The 21,654-nt window shown below is 45.6% G+C and overlaps 1 protein-coding gene across 2 annotated transcripts in view; it reads right to left on the bottom strand.

Annotated features, from left to right (window-relative positions):
• LOC143342928 (uncharacterized) overlaps positions 1 to 21,654 on the bottom strand; it is a 454,297-nt gene that overhangs the window by 16,525 nt on the left and 416,118 nt on the right. The window contains exon 1 of one of the 2 annotated variants that reach the window (XM_076767267.1): positions 4,322 to 7,228. The exons of the other annotated variant lie outside the window; for it this stretch is intronic. Within the exon in view, the coding sequence (XP_076623382.1) occupies positions 4,322 to 4,487 (166 nt within the window). The 5' untranslated portion in view covers positions 4,488 to 7,228. Of the gene's footprint in view, positions 1 to 4,321; positions 7,229 to 21,654 lie in introns of those variants that run through there. 2 annotated transcript variants of the gene reach the window in all.

Below are 21,654 nucleotides of genomic sequence, written 5' to 3'. Positions count from 1 at the left end.
TTTTTAATCGGGACTTAACGAGCGACGATGAAAAAGTGGGAGGAGCATCCATTCGAGTCCCGTTATCGGCGTGCCAAGCGTGGAGCGTCGAACTACGTTGGAGAAGCGTCACGATGGAGGAGGGGAGGGATTGGAAAGAAGGGAGGGAGGTGGTTGGGGCAACGGGGCCGGGATTATGACGGCAAGTATGTTGGAAACGAGGTCAAAGGGGATGAGTGGATGGCTAAGGAGAGTCTACGAACGAGCGGATATAAAATCTCGCGATAACTCGGTTATGAAACTGCGCGTTTCGTTTCAACGGTGGCCGGCTTCCGTGCGGGGAACCGGCTAGGCGTACCAACCCTTCGAAATCGTTCCCGAGTCGCTGTTGCTCTCCGTGTCTGCCCCCGTCCCGCGTCAATCGCGCGGTACGAAACTTTCCTCGATTAAAGTCAAATTTACACCCCCTCGTCTGCGACGATCATCCACTGTGAAAAGTAGAAACGTTGCTTTCCAACCAAAGCGAGCATAGAACCTCGCTAGAAGTAAAAAATCATGCCTTTTGCAACTGCTTAGCTACACAGTTGAAGAAAATGCCTCTAGGCTCTGATTTGCTAACAGAAATCAGATCATCAACTCTGTAACTATTCTTCTTCTCAACAGGAAGGAATTGCAAATGTCTTTTTAAGACTAAAATTCGTTTTAGTATGATCTTCATTTTTATAATCCCGCTTTCGTTACTACACTTTGGTATATCGCCTTACCCCACTTTGGCCTACAAATGGAGATAATTGTCAAAGGACAAGGTACACGGAGGAACGACTGTTGTCGACAAGAAAGTGTCGTGCAATTTCACGGTGACGCCTAGGTGTTTATTCGCATTCGATTGTCCCGGTTTCGCGGCGAGCGATGCAAACGTGCGCAGGCATTGTAACGAGTCTTAAGTACGGTCGTTGCAGCTCCATTAACGTCTCCAGCAAGTTTCGCATGACACTTTCTCATTCACTCGATTATGAACACGAAGCATAAACCCGAGGCTCGCAAAACGGGGCCGGCGTCGTTGAAGTGGGAACTGCCACCGGGAACGACGATTCAGACAATTAATGCAGTTTTGCTACGAGGAGCAACACATTACCGCGAAATTACACCTCGAAACTGCCACCTCGACGGATACCGTCTTCCCCGTTTAACGTTCCTCTCTTTTTCGAACGCCTTCGCGTTTTCTGTGAAATCAAACAGGTAAGACTGCCGCCGTCGCTCATTAGGACCGGGAATTCTAAGAAAAGACGTTCCCATTCATTTCGTTTGCTATCTTGCGGTCCGTAATCGCTCGATCCGTATACTCTAATGAAAATTAAGTCAGGAATCTATTCTTATTAAAAATTTCATGGAATCTAACCGTGGAAATACTTATTTAATAAAAATTCTGAGTCTCCTTGTTTGTAGAAAAGATGTTAAGGAATCAAAGTTTTACATGTTATAATATGAGATATTAAATGTAGGTGTGCAGATGTTATTTTAAAGAATCAGAAAATATGCAAAAAAAATGGCTACTATCGGTCTGACGCCATATGATTACATGTCCATTTAAATGTAATTAATTAGTATTTTGAGTATTCTTGTTATACAGGCTAAAATTCTGTATAAATATCAATTATTTTATCTCCGAATAGTATTTAAACAAATATACTATGCAGAGACTCGATAAAAATTCCATTCTAGTGTTATGAAATGTAATCGTAATATATGAACCATTCATTCGGTAAAATTTCTGCTTAAATACGACCGACAGTGGTTTAATGAAAAATCTGTTGAAACGAGATCGACCAGTATGTTGAATACTATTCATACTATACAGAGCAGAAATTCGAAAATAATTCCACTTAAATGCGATTAATCTGTGTTCTGAAAAGTGATTATACTATGCAAACCGGAGATTTGTGATAAATTCGACGTTATTAAAAATACGTTATTTATTTCGTTCTTCGTATGGGATCAGTTCTCGCGGATACGGGATTCTGTAAATATTTTTGGCAGCGTCAACAAACACGCGGTCGATAAACGTGTCTCAATTTTCGTCAGGGCGCTTTCGCATGCAGAAATTTTTCTTCCCTGCGACGAAACACTTGCCTGTGTGCCGTACCAACACGAGACGCACGATATATGGCTAGAGGGTGAATCAATACCGCGGGCCTTTGGAACAAACAGCAACATTCACATTAATTGGACGTAATAGCCGCAGCCAAAATATTGATTACCATTTTCCTTTCCGCGTTTTCGATGACGGATGAACCGGCCCGTGGCTGTCGACCTGATTTTGTTTCAGATTTTCTCGCACGAGATATTACTATTCGTAATTTTACACGCGCATCGACGCGAATGACGTTCATCGAGAAAAACGATAGACAATTTTTCCCTTCCGTATTAATATTTTAAAAAGTCCGATAACAAGAACGAGTCTTCATAAATAATTTCGAATAATCTTGATTATTGTGTTTTCAGAACGTTAAATTAATTCTTATTTCACGTTTGCTACGTACGTGCAAAGAACCAGATTTACGAACATAAAAACAAATGGAAGAAGAAATATAAAGGCGCGCGAGAGGCGAGGTGTAGGTAAATTGCTGTTATTAAAACTTAAAGTATGCTCTCTAAGCGTTGAGAAAGGAGAAAACTTTACATCGCGACAACTAATACATGAAAATGATTGTGGTCGCCAAAAGTAAACTTTGAACGTGTAAAAATACTGTAAAAGGAAAGTGGCATAATTACGTTTCCGTCGTTTCGTTGGCTCTCTTCGCAACGTTTAATTTAAAAGCTCGCGGTCGAATGCAAAAATTAGAATTCTTTCTTAGTGTGCACGAAACAATGCCAATGCCATGTCGTGGTAAATAATTGGCACGTGTACCGACAGATTCTTGAGTAATTTAGCACTTATCGGTCTCCGTCAGTATACAGTTCGATAGTTTTCTTATTTACGGTCTTTAAATAATTAATCTCCTGAGTAACAGTAGTCTCAGTATATTTTTAATTGTGTACTGTTTCATATAATTAGCGTGGGAGTTCTCAATTTTGTTAAAAAGATTTTGTTTTAATAAGGTATACAAGATTATTTAATTGGGTGACCGATTAATTATTTCCATCGGAGTAATACCAAGATTGTATTCACAATCAGTAGAGACAAGTAATTCTGTTATTATTCTCCAGGAAAAAATAATTCTGTGGAAATTGATTTGTTGAAATCGAAACAAAAAAAAAAAAATGAATTTTTACTTAAAATCAATTATGCATTTAAAGACCCATGGTGTCCGCGTAGAGTTAAGATTAAAATATGCACGCACGACTATTTACATAAAATGTTCAATATTCAATTTTTTGGTTTACATATCACGTTTGAGTATTTAATTTTACATAACACGTCGCGATTTAAATAAATTCAAGAAAATTTTAGTTTATTTGCTCTTTTTCTTTTTTTTCTAGATCAGACGAAATCAACTGTTTTAGAGATACAGTTTTCCTTAGTCATACGAGACACCCTGAATATAAATTTTTATTCATTCGCTATTCACGAATCACACTAGTTTACTCGTTACTCGTGAATTATAGTTAAATCTCGATATTATAATGATTTTCTTTTTATGCAGAGTACAATTGGAGATTTTAACACTAGAATCACCGACAATTGTGGTGTATTCATTTCTACCAAAAAAATTAAAACGATAGAAATTGAAGATAGATATTGAAGATTGATAGAAATTGAAGAAATTGAAGAAATATATAACGCAATGGAGATAAATTGTAAGAAGTGTATGTGTGTTTAGACCGTGGGATCGTTATTGTTGGCGTCGATGGTGATTAGGTTAAGGTCGAGTATATGTGTATATGTATCGAATGAGGTGTTTAGGTTTAAGCTGAAATGCGTTCGGGGGTCTGTTCGTAGCGATGACCCCACTTGTTTAGATTATTATGTAGATAGAAATCGAGAAGATTCGACTTTGAATGAAATATTTGAATCCGTCCACACGCCTCTGACCACCCTTGACAATCCTTACAAAATGTTTTGGTAAATTTTCAAAAATCAAGTGGAGTAAATAATTTATAATTCATATAAAAAATTACGAATGGGTCGTTTCGACCACTTAGGTAGTTTCAGAGTTAACATCGCTGGTAAGGATAATACCAAGAAGATAGATTCTCGTCGAGGGCGTCGTCGAGGGTCCCGAATCACGAGATGTCAGAGATCGTCCCTCAGTCGCAGGGACGTTCAATTATCGTTCCTGGGGGTTCACCAGTCGGACTTATAATCGCGAGCAAGGGAAGGGCTAATAGGACCGGGTCGTACCTTGAGCAACAGGGGGTGCAACGCTCCCTTCTATGGGCGAGACCGGGATCTGCATGATGGTCGGCGATGGCGTGCTCCTGCTGCGACCCCAGCTCTCGAATCCTCTGGCAACGCTGCTTATGTACTTGTTGCACAGGGCCTTCTTCACCATGTAGCACCGCGGCATCTTGGCTGTCTGTTTTCGGCTGTCTCGACGGCGAAAGCTGAATAGGAACGAGGATCTAGCCCCGCTTCAGTGTCTCGGTGTACGAATCCTCGAAGCACCTCTTCGCGGCCGGAGGTGTTTACGAATCACCGGGTGGCGCATCAGTCTCTCTTAGCCACCGCGGTGCTCCGGAGCTCCTCTTCGTGAATTATTTATCCGTTTCACCGACCGACAAAGCGAATATTCCGGGAGAAAGACACCTTAAAGGCGAAGGAGCTTCGTCGTGGCTTCGGTCGCGCGTTCGAGGGACACCTGGTAGATACGCCGACGGTCTCTCCAGCGATCGTCGTTTGTCACTCGATCGTTCGATCCCGTGTGTCGAGAAAATGTCGTTATGGCGGTCCCCGCGAAGGCAACCGGGCTCGCGACGCGTCCCTCGATCCTCCGATCGACCTTTCAACCGATCCGGTCGGCGTGCGTCTTCGCGGACCGCATTCTCGTTCCTCCTCCGGGCGAGCACCTTCCTCGAGCGTTCTTTCGCGTCCTGGTCGATCGAGTTTGAACAGTCTGTGCGTCGTTTGCTCCTGTCGCGTCGCTCTGCAGCGTTTCGTCGCCTCTCTCGGGAGGTCCCGTAATCGGATATCAGTCCTTCGTCGCCGGGGAACGACGCTTCCGGTCTCGCGTGCCGGTCAGATCGGCCGAAAACGCACGGATCGTGGGTAATCGCGACGCGTTTCGCGGACGTCGCTAGCTTTAAATCTAGATGTCGTTGCACGATCGTACGTGTATATATAGATAGATCTGCGTGTACGCGTCTCTCTCGGTGTATATGTACAGGTATATATGTAGACGCGTGTATAGGTTCTCTATTAAAATATCTTTCGGCGAAGCGAGTCCAACCTCGAGTTCCGGGTGCCCCGGAAATCGGTAGCTCGCGATAGCTGAAGCTCGTGAACGAAAGCGAGGGTTGGTTCCAAAGGGGGGAGGGGTGAAAATCGTTCGGGGGGGATTCCGGGATGCGAACTGGGTGCAGCTTGCCTTGAACTAATTCTTTTTTTTTATTTTACTTTATTTTTTTTTTCTTCGTCGCTTTACCTTGTTTGTAATATTGCTTTCGTTGTATTCACGGGTGGAAGATTACGTCATTACTGTACGACGCTACACGTGCACGGTGTGTGCGCGCGCGATACACCTGTCACGGTGTCGAACCTCTCTCGATCATCTACTTCTGTTTCCTTGCCGCGATAATCCCTTTGTACGACGGCAGAAGCTTCCTTATCCTAATCGTTCAGTCTCTTCTACGGTTACATCGTTACTTATATATTCGTTCTCTCGTTCTTTCATCGCACGTTCCACTGAAAAACTTCCGTTCGAAGATACACGGTTTTCACAGCGCTACGGCGATCCTCATCCTTTGAGTTCGCGTGTACACGTCTCGGTATCGCACGCGATAAGTCTCTGTCGTGGATCGAGTCTCGTTTCTACTCGCCCGGCTGGTCCGAGCAGCGTTCCAGTCCGCCAGCGACGCCGTCGTCCGGTACCGTGGTCGTCGGGCGTGTCCGTTTTCGCGACGGTGCCCTCATCGCGGCGATTTATCAACGTAATATCGACGGACACTGGTCGGACACTTGTTGAAGCGGCGGTGCGATTAATCGCGGATCCTCCTTCTGGCCCTCGAAGCTTCCTCGGGTCCGGTTCTGCCAAGGTCCAGCTTCGACTCAGAGCCGGGTAACGGGATTTCGATGGTAGAACTGCCAGTGTTTACGGGCATTTCGTCTCATCGAGGTCGCAGGTCGAATCCGAAACCGAATCCGGCCACGACGAGACCCGGGTCGTTGGTCCTTCCTTCTTTTTCGAAAACTCGTCGTCTGTCGTCGAGGTGGGCGGGTGTGCCTTTTGCAGGGACGAGCAACAAGTTGGACAACAGGTCCGCGATGTTTGTGTATCCGTACGTGTGCGCTGTCGCCTTACGCGCGCAGTCGATAACTCCCTCCGGTAAGTCGACGACCCCCCCTCCTCCCGCCGGCGTATTTCACGAGCCAGGTTCCTCCCGCTTCTTCGCCCTTTTTCGGGTAACCGAAAGGCCAGAGCAGGGTGGCAGGACCGCGCGAAGCTACAACTCTGCCCTCGTGCGGCTGTTCCTCAGGCTCCGCGATCCAACCCTCGCGAGATCCGCGGTGCTCCGCGGACGCGTACGTTTCAGTCTTTCTCCTTCTCTCCTGCTTGGCGGTTCCTCCCTCGTTCGTGGTGCCTCCGTGTCTCGCGGTTTCCGCGTGAAATCGAACGTCGAGCAGAGGAAAAGCGGCGGCGGGCGGCCGTCGAACGAAGCTCACGCGACACCGACGCGTACGAAGCGTAACCACGACGACGGCTGGCGACCAACCGCGTAACCGTGTATCGTCGCGATGTGGACGACGTGGCACGTACGTCCGGGACACGAACGGGCTGGCGGCGGCCGGACGACGAGACGCGGTCGGCGTCTACGCGGACGAAGATCGAAGATGAAGATGTACCACCTGTGGGCGCAGAAGCAACAATTGTCCGCCGTGTATCGCGGTGGAGGGTAGCCCGACTACATGGCTCGTACCGGGTGTGGCTGGGGTGCAACTGCCAATGCAGCGTCGTCGGCCAGCGTCGCCCAGCGTCCTGGGCGCCTGCGTCCTTTCCTCCTCCGCTTCGTGCAGCTCCTTCACCCTCCCCCGCGGCGGACTGCGCGGCGTTGCCCTCTCTTTTCTCTCCTCTTTTCACCCTCTACCGTTGTTCCCGTCTCTCTCGCCCGACCACGGTCTCGCGTGTTCTCCTCCCGCCCCGACGTTTCTCCGTTTCGCTTTTGCTCCGTTCCACCTCCGGGCCCGCCGTCAGCCCGGCTCCCTTTCCCGTATCGAGGGGTTGGAAACGACCGGAGGAACGAGGAAGCCGAGCAAGAGGGTGGCGGTGAATCGGCAGGGGAAACCCCTCGCCGCGACGCCGATGTGGCTCTTGCCCATCGATTTTGTACGAGTTCGGGGCCGGAGCAACACCTGTTACCGCGCCGGATGGAAACGAGTCGGAGAGCACGGGGCTCGAAGGAGAAACGAAGAAAGAACGATAGGGGGAAGGGAGATTGCGACTGGAGAACGAGGGTGGACGGAGAAAGATGTACGAGGGTGGTTGAGAGGCTTCTGGCGGGACAGAGAGGAGAACTGGATGGACGAAGGGTGACGACGCGATCGAGAGAGACGGACTTACGCGAAACGACGACGAAGACGCGGGACAGAGTCGATCGAACGAGAACGGGGATAGGTGGCCAAGGGTGGCGAAGCAGGATGAACGAAACAGTAGGTGAGAACGAGGGAACGGGAAGGGGTGCATGCAGAAGAGGGCGAGCGAAGTGAGAGAGAAAGGCGAGCGTCGGTGGCGAGCAAATAGCGACGTCGAGGAAACGCCGACGCCAATCGATAGCGCCGACCCCGGCGTCGTGCCGCGTTCGCTGGCAGGGTTCTGCGATAGCGCATCGCTCATGTTGCCTTTTCTCTCCCTGTGCAAAGCCCTGTCCTTCTCTTTCCCGCGTTTCTGTTGCCGATCCACCCCCGTCAGCCTTCCCCGTCTCTCTTTCCGGGCTTCTTCGTTTCTGCCTTCGATTCCACCCTCTTTCTTCCCCGTTTCGCTGTTCTGCCCTTAGCACGCGTATTCAACCCCCCTCCCCCATACCGTCGCTTCTTGCAGGTGTCCCCCACGCTCTCGAGGACCTCTCTGTCTCCTGGTTTCGAATCTCCGTTTCGTCCGCCCTCTTTGTCCACGTGTTTGCGTAGGAGCGAGAGGAATCGGTCCTCGTCCGTTCCTCGCTGGCGATGGTTTGTACGCGCACCTTATAATCTCGACGCTTATTCTCGGACGTCGTCCAACCGCTCGTATCGTCTGCGTCGCATCGTTCACCTTTTTTCTTTGCTCGACCTCCTCCCTCCTTTGTGCGCTTTCACGTCCTTCGCGTCGTCCTTAGCGGGGAGGATGATCGCGAGGGTGTGCAACTTCTTATCGCCGAGGCCCGTTTGAAAATCTTCCTCGAGACCAGCTTCTTTCGGGCTAAAAAATTTCCGACGGGAATTGGACGAACAGGGGTGGCTGCTTTCAACCCCTCTGCGTTTGAAAAAATCTCTCCGACGAATCCGACAAAGCACACTTCGCCTCTGACCCGATTAGTCGAACGTTTCTTGTTCGAGAAACTTTATAGTTAAATTTGTGGTCGCGAGATCGGACGTTACCCGGTATTATTTATTTATTCAATAAACGGGAAGCCCCGTCAGTGTACAAAAGTAGTAGAACATGATAATTAAAATAAGGTTACAAAGGCAATTTTAATGTGAATTAGGTAATCATTATGAAGACAAAACGTTGAAAAATTTAAAAGAAAGATGCAATAGTTCCCGTAAAGAAATCCAAAGTACAATAAGAATACGTTATCAGACAGGGACGATTGAATGGATCTACCGCTCCTAAATCTGGATCTATCGACATCAGGGGAACAAAATGTTCTTGTGGGAGCATAAAAATGTAATAACTCTAACAATTAGGAGCAGTGAATATTGCCGTTAACCAAGTTGACATATCTGCAACAATTCTCCTAAATTCCAGTGTCAATAAATTGAGTCTGATTGAAACCAGGTTACATTGACAGGCTTGGTTTCAAACAGTGAATCATTTCAGAATTTTTTGACGTAACTAAAAATGCTCTGAGCTATAAAAAACAGTAATTTTCTATCAATATCCTTCGACATATAGTTCCGCAGTGCTCCTGGCTGTGTTCTATCGGTGGAACGCTCGTGAATTACGGAGAGAAATATTCGGGCAATCAGCCTTATTGCCCCTCTGACAGGGAATTAGTATGTTTGCAGGAGCGTTCCACGTCGGTGGAGCAACAATTCAGCGAAAAACTCGTGTCGCCGTAATGGAGAAGGAAATTTAAAGTCCCGTGGTTCGAAAGGTTAACGCAATTGGACCCTTCGCGGTCCGATATATTTTCCAAGCCACCCCCCCCCCCCCCTGTCCAGTCAATTTAATCGCGCGAAAGTTGGTCGCGGTAGAGAAACGTTACAAATCGGTCTGCTTTATTTTTGCAATCACCGACGTACAAACGTTCTTATTAATATTTATCGAGCATCGAAAACCGACCAAATACTACGTAAGCCCCCGTGGATTAAAAGATGGCCTGATTAGCGAATCATGTTATCGTTCGATATCTCATTACATATGTACGAAATTTCCATTATCGTTCCGCGATGACCGCACGAAACCATTGCTTTCGAATAATATTTTCGCCGACAGCACCGATCGTATTTTTCCTCGTAAAAGGTTTGGTCAAACCATGGCGGTATATCAACGGAAGCATGGTCGAAAATAGGTCTGCAAATGCTTTTCTACCGAGTTATAGTTTCTGAAAGTTGTGCACCAGAGGGGAAGCGTTCCGAGTGGCTTCCTTGCAGGTTTCCCGGATCCCAACTTCTTGGATGTTTTCGTTCGGGGACGTCTCAACGAGCTTGTTTATGGAAGACCACTTGCCAGTCTACGGGATCTCCGGTGCAGGTGGCGTTCCTTCGGTTCAAAGTGCTTTGGATCCAGTAATTATATTATATGCAACCGTAACATATAAAATAATGCATCTGTCGTCCTAGAAATCAGAGATAAATGGGGTAGAATTTTTTTATTTTTACCTACAGTAACCTACAGTATTATTTTTCATCTTTAAAATGATTTTTCTTTCATCATAAATTACGTAAGAAGCATTTTCAAAGATTTCGATTTTACGTCACAATATCTTTTGCTAGCTTTAGTAGTACAATATTTAGGATAATGGTGTTGCAACTAATAGTATTGCAAATACTTTTGTCGATAACATAAAACGTCTGTGTCCAGAAATATTTGCAAGAAATATTTATTCGAATAGAAGATAGCGTGCGACAGATGCGAAATATGTGTAGTTTTAAAATTTGTATATCCTATTTTCCATATTTGAATCCAAGTGTAAATAGTAAATAGTATTTTCTCACGATTTAAACATTTAATGAAACAGTATTTCCAAGTAGTATTTACTCATGCAAATACTTCAATGTTCGCTATTTTATATCCAATTATTTCAAATTTTTCCCAGTCCTGCTAGCATTAGAATCGAGTCTGCCAGATCATGCAACCGTGGCAGTTTCTCGCGATTTTCACGGAAGCTGGCGCTAAAGTAGAAACATCCGGAGTTCGCGGAAACGGGGACCTTGAGCGACAGATTTTGATCCGGGGTATAGTGTATCGGACAGCACAGACGGACCAGTGCCTTGCCTGAAAGAGCCCTTACGTTCGATCGCGTTAGACGGCCGGGTAATTGGGGGATACATTCTATTTTGCAATCTCCTCGGTAACTCCCACTTCGCCGTCCGTTGGCTCGTTTTCGCCTGGTCGTACGGTAATTGCGCATATTCACCGGTTGCTCGGCAACCTCGGACGCACGGCGCCGGGCATCCCGGGACCGGGATGACGCGAGCAACGTTCTCAGCTACGCAGATACGCGGTCCCCCGAAGTCGAGAACTAATTAAATTGGACGTCTTCGACTGGACAGCCAAGCCTACGAGTCTCCGCCTCCGAGGAACTAACGTAGGGAATTCCCTCTGTAATTTTTTTCAGCCGAGGCGGGCCAGCCTGTTACGCTAAACAGCCTAAACGGGGTCAGAACCGGGTACCCGGAATCGATCGGCGTCAGGAAATCGTTTCGTTGTACGGATTATTCCTGTCACGGGTGGTCTGGTCTGATCAACGTATTCTACTTGTTTGGGATTCTACTTCGAGGTAAGTGCCGTGCTGTCCCTAGTGGTTTCCTTACCTGAAGGCACTCTCCCACCCCCTGGCTAGTTGCTCGGCAAACCCCCGGTCCGAGAATTAGGCAGCATCGTGCCAGGCGACTAGCCATTCAGGTTAAACTCCCACGATGCCTTATGTGTTTAACCCATTTGCTGTTGGAACGTCCTTAAATGTTGCCTATCAGTTTCCGTTATACGACGGAATATCTAACAATCTTGTGAATAGTTAGCTTCGAGTCGACGATATAGGTATTGCACAGAGGCCCCAAGTTAGGGGGAATATGGATTCGTGTTTCTAACGATTGACTAAAATGTCTGACCTGATATGACTCTTTCTCTCTATGTCATTAAAAATTTCCCTAAAATATAATATTTAGTATGTGCTTGTTATTTACTGTTAACTAGATGCTCGTGTTCATACAAAAATTACAACCCTTAAGCGACTTTTATCTGTTGATAAAGTTTGCGTAAACGATTGTGGAATGCTACTATAATCTTCAGGGAGCACGGTTTAAGGATAATGTGCGCCATGCTATAGACGATCCGCCCAGGATCGTCGAGGATTAAGCTGCAACAGGAGTCTTCTATCATACTCAACAAAAGATGTACTCCAAATGTTATTCAATACAATGGACTATTATCCACAGTGAATAACAGAAATCGCTGGATCTCTAAGTCTGACTCGATACTGTAGTTTACTATCTCGTAGTATAATAGTAGATAGAGGTACTGGTAAATACTACTAGGTATAATCTACTACCCCCTAATGCAACAGGAGGTGGAGACACTCTAAGCGCTACTTGATACAATAGCATACTAGTCCACGATGTAATGCAAGATAATGGAACTCCGAATGGTACTGATAGTACTGTGGCAAGCTTCCCGCACTCGCCGGCAGAGGGCTACGCTTTTAACTCTCTCACAAGTACTCGACCGATCACTTATAAGAATATATACGCTCCTTGATCGACTGATTGTGAGTCCACTAGGCCCAGGACGAAACGCTACTAGAGGATTGTAATACTCTGAGTATTCTACCGATACAATACTTGATTTTCCCACGATGGAACAGTAAATGAAAGTACTCTGAATATTGAACCAATACACTAGTCTACTATTCCATAATGCAACAAAAGTTGAAGGTATCTTTAAAAGTGCTTCTCGATGAAATCTTTCTACTGCAACACAAGATGGGTGGAACTGTGTTCTAAGTCTACTACTTCGTAATACAATGAAAGATGGAGGTGCTCTAAGTATTGTACTATCGTAATATACAAGACGACGAAGTCCCCAAGTGTTATTTGATACAATTGCCTACTCTCTGCAATGGAAATTTCATGCATTACAGAATATATAGGTGCCCACTGTCTCAGGCTGCAACAGTAGACGGATGGAATCTACTCAATACAGTGGTTTATTATCCTCGAAACGCACAGGAAGATGAATGTGCCTCAAGTATTACACGATGGAGTAATCTCCCGGCTTACGATGCAACAGATAATGAATGTACTCTGAGTGTTGCTCCCTAATATAATCTGCCACTCTATTATGCAACGGAAGATGGAGACACTTCGAATGTTAATCGATACAATAGCGTATAGTATCTATTCCGGCAATACTCTCACCGAGATACTATCGTTAATAATGGAAGCCTGAGCCTCTGCTAAAGCAAAGGATACCGAAAGAAGACGTCAAGGTACTCGCGTTATCCTATCGCGACGACGACGGTCGAGCTCCGTTGGTGTGCTCGTCGATGAATTGGTCGTTTCGGTTTTGCTTGATCGCCGGAAGCTAGGGTTCGGGTAGCCGACGATACTAGAATTGCTGGTCGATTAAGGCTACCCGACGGATTCACTGGCTTACCAGCTGATCACGGGGAGAGGCGAAACCGTAGGTCTTCATAAATCAAAGGATTATGCGGGGATTACTCGAGAGTGAAACACACGCGGCTGGAAGGAGCCCGCGGACCCGTGGATTCCCGGTTGTTCGTTGAATCGAAGTTTTCGGTGTAGATTGCGAGAATCTTGTTCTCATCGCCTGCTCTCGAGACCCTCCCCCGTCTTACGACACGTCTGCGGAACGGTGATCCAGCGAAATTGCTTACGTAAGTAGAGAAACGGCCAATAATTCTCCGGCGTTTTAGAGGCGCGCAATATGCAGTCAAGTTACCGTGGAGATGGACTCCTTGGAAATCGGTGCACGTTCCCGTGCACCTCTACGTGGATACCGGGTCCTTTCTACGTGATTTAATCTACATACTAAAAATGCGACGACGACGGCGGTGGGGGAAACAGACGTATGAATAAGATGATATCCGGTTCCGTTCGTGCGGTTCCGGGACTAACGAGAAATATTAACCCGCGGAAGACGGATAGTTTTGAACGAATCCAGAGTCGTATTTTCACCTATAATAAAATTTCACGCAGGTTTCAAGAAGAAATCGTTCATTAAAGTTTGCGTACATTTTCAAGTGTACAATTGGGCCTAGTCATAGCTTCTAAAATTTCGAGGTCACATCTATTTTTTTATTCACCGATCGATGTACGTTTTCATGCTCCGCAAAAAAGTACGGGGACACGCGTGTTGAAAAAGCTTTGGTTTAAAAGATATTTTACGGGTTATTTTGCTCCACCGTGCGCTCAATACTTTTATACTAATTGGTCGAAAAGAACGAGGAACCGACCCGAGTCGTCTTTCGAATATAAAATATGGTCGAACGGGTTCCCCCATTTATAGATTAACGGCAAGATTTATGTTCGACCGGGTACCAAGGGATGCATCGTACGAATTCGAAGTAGAGTAAGTATGATCATGGTCAGACACGCCAAGGAAACTTACGGAGGCGAGTCAATTCTACTTAAAGACGTCTATGATAGGTACGCGTAATGGCTACGTAGACGTTACAATAACAACATTGCACAGTTGGAAATACATAGAAATTATTGACAAAAGCGAGTGTCAAAATTAAAATATGATACTCAAACTCTTGAGTTCTTTGAAATGGAAGGATCAATGAAAACCTTTTGTACCAATGTTTGCTTCAGTAAAGATGTGTAAGTAGAGTATTCCAAGGAAAAGTTGCATTTTAATATTATTCATATATTTTCGACGATCGATGTTGTATACATTTCCAAATGGAAAAATTCCCAAGGTCTGAGGATCAAGAAATACTGCAAAGCTAACGAAGTAAGAAAGGTGCAACTTTCCCGACTCGCAGTATTATCTTAAACGTTCCCACCCCTAAGGCGATATAGATCTCATCCCCTTTCACGGTCCCTCGCACTTGTCGGTCATCCCAGCGACTTTTCTCGCCGCGTTCGCATTCGATCGACGTTCGTCGTCTTTAATCCACCGACTCTACTGATTTCGGTCGGTTGTTTATCAGTGGTATTCATCGGTAGACATCAGAACCGGTAATTGAACGGTAGAATCGAGGGGATCGCGTCACGAATGCCCGATGAGCTTCGTGATTCGCAGGAGCCCCGAGGATAATGCAATAATATCGCGGTACCTGCTAGGCATCGACCGCCTTCGGATCCCGCAGGATACACCCCGGTCGACGTATGGAGAGATTACGGGCCCGCGGTTGCTTCTACGCCATTTGTCTTACGCGTGTCATCCGTTCTAGCCGGTGACTACAATTTCGCGCGATAAATTATTCCGCTTAATGCGTCGCGCCAGCCGCGTTCACGCGGCGTCGAGCAATTCGTTCCGCAGAATCGCGAATTTATTGCTCTTGTAATTTCACGGAGACCTCTTTTTATCGTGGACATTAATATTTGCATGAGATCGCCGTACGCCCGACGAATCGCGAATGGCTCGCGCGGAACCTAATAGGCAGCCGCTTGCACTCCAGAGACTCGTAAGACACGAACCAGACGATTTTGAATCCGTGGAAAGTTAACCGTGCATTATTTTATCGAGCCCCGTACGTTTTACGGTTGTCGACGCGGAGTTGCGCGAATTCGAGGGTGGCAGGACACGAACCTGGCGACTTTGAATCCGTGGAAAGTTAAGCGTGCATTATTTTATCGAGCCCCGTACGTTTCGCGTCGTCGGTATGGAGTTGCACGAATTCGAGGGCGGCCATGTTGGATCCGCAGGAGCCACTGGTCGTCCGTTTTGAGTACGTGTTGGGCGTAACGACCGGTATCCGGTTTGGAGGGTACAGTGGCCCCGTCGTATCGATTCCTACGGGTTTTCTGCCAGTCGCGGAAAGCATTGTTCGGACATTAATAATAACCTCCGTTTTAATTCGACCGGAACAGGCCGATGTTCGCGCGAAACGTTACCAGCGACAGTCGTTTCCGCGCGCGTACGGCCATCCTTGTTAGCACGGCTTGACGTTTCTATCTCGTCGGCGCGGGGACTAGCAATGTTGCTGACACCGGAGTTGCCGCAGCAACACGAGCGAATTGATGGAGCGAGAAAGAGAGGGACAGAGACGGGGAAGTGCTCTCGTTTGAGGCAGTAAAGTGCCTACGTTACCGTGCTGCTTGAACGTCAATGCACTAGGGGATGACTCATCCTATGCCGCGGAGGTCTGCTGAATCAGGAATGACTGCGCATACATTAAATACATCGGCGAAGAAAAGTACCTCTATGAAGATACACGTGTCCCTGTGAAAGGAGGGACGCGGGTTAGAGTGATTAATTTTGTTGAGTTACTCTATAATTAACGATACGGAGCACTTTCGTCGCGTTGCCGGATGAAATTCTACATTAGTAGCCGCGCAGTGCTAATTTATCCATTACGTATTAACCGTGTTATGGAGTTCTGTTTCCTACGATGCTTCTGGGAATGTTAATAAGTGAAGCTCGAAACGAACGGAATTATTCAAACGAAAACGAGAAAATCGTGTCCGCGATTCCCGTCGCGATAAAGTTCCGTCGTAGATATTTAAATTAATGGGCGCAGAAACGCGCGTACGCAAGAAACGTGTTCTTCGGTTACGTGCATTCTTTGACGAACGAAGGGGATCTGTTATTACGTTTCGTTCTACCTCCATCTTTTTATTTCGTGGCTCTTTCTGACTGCGCGTTTCTCATATCACGAATCAGTTTCTTGCTTCTCTTTTGTGCAGCCATCGATCGTCGTTTCTTTCTTCGTGTTCTTGCTTGGTCACGTTTGTTTTGCATCACGCGTAAATCTACGTCGGTTAATAGCGCGGAGGAAGACGTCGTTTCGGCTTTCGAAGAGCTTACGTTACCATGGCGCTCGAGTATCGTGTATAAGGGATAATTTACCCCCGGTATTACGACTGGGTATCGCCGCAAAGACAGTAGAAACGTTACTCTGTCATCCCCCCGCTGTTCCGTCACGCTTTACGATGCCCTATGTTCTTACACCCCCACACAAACAAATCGAGCGATAAAATGAAGAATAACGCGAGAGTGGTGGGCTCCTTTTATCATATAAAACGGAAATCTTGCAACGGCCATTTTCACATTCCTCTTTCGACGTCGAAATAACGCGGAATTCGCGTCGAATGGCCATTCAAAGTTGAAATGTATTCGAAGAGCAAACATTTTACCATGTTACTGTTCGATCACGTAGTACTACGTTCTCGACCATTACGAATTGCAGCGGCACATTGGATCGGTTACAAGAAACGATGTTTCAACCAAGAAAAATTTAATCAACCATTCATCACGTAGTACTACATCATTTGTTGATTATCAAGTATTGTCCACATTGACGTAGGTTATCGTGCACTACTACGTCCAATGCGTGTTACCACGTATTACTACGTCCATCGTAGATTATCACGTACTACTACGTTCAATGGGTACAATTCTCGCAAATCACGAAACAAGCACAGTTTTCGCAATCATGAGTCAACCCATGTTCCGTTTTCGGTAAGATTAACGAACGAAATCCGAGCCACGTAGTACTACGGGGGCATTCAACAGTCGCCCACCGTGTCGAACGCGGTATAGGGTAAACTTTTTTCAAGTTTGCATGCCGGCAAAACGACGGAGTTAAAGTTTCGCGAATCGTACGCGACCGGAATAAATTGCGTCGCCCGTATTTCTTCCGCGCCTCTGCTCCTTTTTCTCACGTAGCATCTTTCCGTTTTGTTGCTCGAAGTTACAACCCTTCGTGCAGCCATTCCGACCTTTTCTTTATAAATACGCGGCTGCGTTGCGGGTTAACTCGCGCACAGTTGACGAGGACAACCCTTTCGGTGCAAGCGTGGAAGTATTTCCGTTGCTTTGTGGGGAACGATACACCATGAAAGGTTAAAGAAGGGTTCAGGTCGGGACGAGCAGTAAGATCGTTTTCTAAGATTAGCATAACCGGGGTACAAAGTAACTATAAAAGACGTTTCGCGGCGAATCCGCCGTTTCCTTCGACGGCGCGACGCTTTCGTTTCGTCTGGGCTCGAATAATATTTGATTACTTCGCGTTTCGCCTTTGCCTTGCTATCCCAACCTGGATCGAATTGGACGTCGTATTACCTCGCTCCAACGACCGTGTCGTCCAGCAGAAATAAAATAGCATTACGCTCATTAAAAGGCCGGGATTCATAGACGCCATTCTTTTGCATTATCGTACCAGGTTCTCTAATCCAATCCCCCACGGTTAAACGATCGAAAATTATCTCGACCCGAATGTCCTCGCGTTCTTCGTGCCCCGATTAGCGGATCATTTAAATTAACAGCTACCGCGCTTTAAAGCGAGAAAATCCTGCATAGTTGCTTGTCCCCGAAAGGCGCTATTTATCGTCGCTGTAAAAAGTATCGACGTTCGACGAGGCTTCTTCCACGATTTTCACCGGAGAACAAATACCACGAGTTACGTTGGTGTTTTTTGCGGTAATCAAGGCGCACGGTCGAGGAACACTAGACTAAATTGCACGGTCGTTTCGCCAATCGTCGGACTGCATCTTGATATAAGGGGATACAAATGGATTTGCGTCGATAAGAGAGGCTCGACGCTCATCGACGACCCCGTACACCGTTTACGCAGATGCACATACGAGGCCGATTGCATCGCGGCATGATTCATCCTGGATTTGCAGCAGGGTGCACTGCGAGCACTCTTCTCTCCCCGATTAGATCTCCCTAGGTACACGTATATCCAAGACAGCGTCGTGCGCTGCTCCCGATTCGTGATCTTGGAATTTTCATTCGTGAGATACTTCATTCATTAATTTCTAACATTACTGATCTAGAGGATTTTAGTAGACAGCTTAAATTATCATATGCAAGATAGTGGAACTCCGAGTGCTACTAATAGCATAGACGAGGTATACGAGTAGACCCTTTCACCCAATGTATTTTTTCTGTCCATTTTCGAGATCTTGTATGAAATGAGGACAAGAGCGCCGCAGCACCTCCCCCTCCTCTTTCTTCTGGTAACCGCCAGTACCTCTGCTAGTGGGCTCACTTCTTCACATCATCTTCTGGTCTACTACCTCGTGATACAATGAAACATGGAGATGCTCACACGAATCTAATAGAATGTGGTACTCTACTGGATAAAATAGAGTGTACTATCCTATAATACGGTGTAATATGCCTACATATACGTTTCTTGATTAAGTCCACTAGCAGGCCCAGGATAAAACATTCGTCTGATAGAATAATTGTTCATTGTTTGGTTCTCATGTAATTTATATGTTTGGTAGACCTCTTTGTCGCGAAGATCACCTTAAAAGCGATCGTCTAGACCGGAATATCCCCTTAAGCCTACGTTTTAGATCAAACCTGTCAAATATAAATGGCCCCGCGGGTCAGCGTCTGTAACAAAAAATCTACGAGGGCGTCTCGTAAACTAAAAGGAGAAAGGTCATGGCGATGAATCGAATCGTGGGAATTTTTTGTCGTGGCTCATTTTCAGGTCTGAAAGGAACAGATATATTGCCGGTGTGGATGTTAAGAAATATATATTTCTGTGAGAAATATTTATCCTTTCTTGTGGAAAGATAGAGCCATTATATTATACTTCATCCTCATACATTTTTCAGTAGAAAAAATTCTTTAATATTTTCGACAACGTCAAGTGCAAATATATTAAATGTTTCTAAACATATAATATATATTTATTTCTATTGAACGAAAAATTGGTGCATTTTCAGTCGTCTCTACATCTGCTACATCATTTATTTCTAGTTATTCTTTCGTCTTCATACCCGTAATTATTTTTTCATCTCTTCTCATAATTATAAATATATTTTACTCGTTTCATTTTTATTGGTTTTCGGAAACATTAACGTTTAGATATAAAATCTGAAACTTGTCAATCCAGTGTTAAAAATTCCATAAATCTAGCGTTAAAAATCTATGGGGTAGTTTAACAGTTTCGTCGTTGACCGTAATGAAATCTCCACTCCTGCGGGATGCGTTCGATTAAAACGAGCGAAAACAAGGACGAGTGGAAGAAGGAGGCGGAAGAACGAGTCGGAGGAGGTCTCTCGTTCCATTCCGCTTTGGGGGTGACACGGTAAGCTTGCTTAGCCCCACTCGACCACCCTTAGCTACGTTCCTGCTTGGATCGCGCGTTACTCGCGGAAATTCCGTCGGGGGCGGCACGGGTAATCAGTTTCGATGGAACGCGGGTGGAGAGGGGGGTAAGTTTGCGCAGGGGATGGAAAATGGGAACCGTAGGAATGCACCTCGCTCTTATTTCGAGCACGGAGACGAGCTTTTCAGCCGGACTCGAGCCAGGCTTTCGCGATCCCGTCCTTTTCCAGCCTCGTGGCTCGTGTTCCCGCGTCGAACGGGGGTTGAAGGGGTGGATCGGGGCCAGGGGATGGTCATACCCGACGAATGTCGTGCACGGTGAAAATATCGGTGCTACGCCGGAATTTACTGCTCCGGCCTGGAATTTCATGTACTCCTCCTTCGTGTTTCTTTATTTTTCATCCCTCCTCTGCCCCCGCCAGGACCCTCCAGTTTCGACGGAGCAACCAATCGATTTCCGTTTGACGAATTACGGCCTCGCGATCTCCAGGAGGGTCGTTCCATTTTCTTGCGCGCGGGAACCTTCAAGGTCGACCGATGATACGACAATTTATCGCGACGATGGCATCCTTAACCCTTTCGGGACGAACGCGGGGTGGCTTTGTCCCGGAGGGTCGTTGAGCCCCAAAATGGCATCGACCAACTTACACGAGCAATTTATTTCGTTTCAATTAGTCCTCAAAAATGTTCCACTTGTTTTTACAAAATTTCGCCACGTCCCCCTAATACTTGAACTATCGACAATTATGGTGTATTTATTTGTATCAAAGAAATTAAAACAATAGATACTTGAAAAAATGTAAAGTTCAATGGAAATAAATCTTTATTCATTCTCTTATAAAAAAGATCACGGTAAATTTGCAAAAATCCAGTCGAGTCAATTTTTTAGGATTTTTATTAGAAATTACGAATTTAATTCTAATATTAAAGTATTATCTTGTAAAAAATTTTAATATTTTCTTGTCTCACGATCACATATATCGTTAATAAATTCATATTCTCTAATGAAAACCAAACGAGTTTCCTTGAAATGCGTTCGAATACATATGCAAATCGCACGAATCCTCGTTGGATATTTTTTTTTCGAAAAAACAACAATTTATACGTCTATCTTTCAGCGCGCATTTTCCATGCAATATCGCCCGGGCTAATTTCTCCAATAAAGGTCGGACGTCATTTTTCTCCGGTACGTGAAAAACGTTCGTCCCTTTGGAACAAAACACCGGAAACCGATTTCATCGGAAATTCAATATAATGACCGTTTCGCGAACGGAGCAGCTAATTAACGAAATTTAATGAAGAGTACTACGCGTATAAAACCTGTCGATGTGTTCCGCGACTCTGCATGGAAAATGAAATTGTTTCTCGCGAGGTGCATATTTATTATGGCGGGCGAAAATTGTGACGGGAGATATTGCGAGCGGGGACGTAGCACCATTTTACAAAATGAAAAATTACATTTGATAGACTTGTTGATGCGAAAAGCCACGTGAGAATTCCCCCCCAAAAAAATCTCTTTTATTAATACGCGGATAAACGTGTTTATTGGCACATAGAAGCGCGTACAAACACGATGGGTGCAGAAAATCTCTGTAATAAACGAGCCACTACAGTAAAATGAATACTGTGTAGGGCTTCTACTTATTGGACGAGTTAAACACGATTTTTTTCACAGACATAGGCAAATTTAATAATTGCCTCTTATATTAACACATAAACACATAGAAACTGTTACTGTTATATTCTGTGACATAGAAACGTGGGTAAACGTGTTTACTGTCATATACAAACACAATCAGAGGCAGAAAATTTCTGCAATAATAGAGGTACTACTGTAAAATGAATACTGTGTAGAGTTGTTACTCATTGGACCATGTATAGTCACACACAGACGCATCTA

This window comes from Colletes latitarsis, chromosome 6 (assembly GCF_051014445.1).
Source record: "Colletes latitarsis isolate SP2378_abdomen chromosome 6, iyColLati1, whole genome shotgun sequence".
NCBI classification, from domain to species: domain Eukaryota; kingdom Metazoa; phylum Arthropoda; class Insecta; order Hymenoptera; family Colletidae; genus Colletes; species Colletes latitarsis.
Note: the sequence above shows the minus strand (reverse complement) of the source record. Positions and strands in the feature narration are given on the sequence as shown.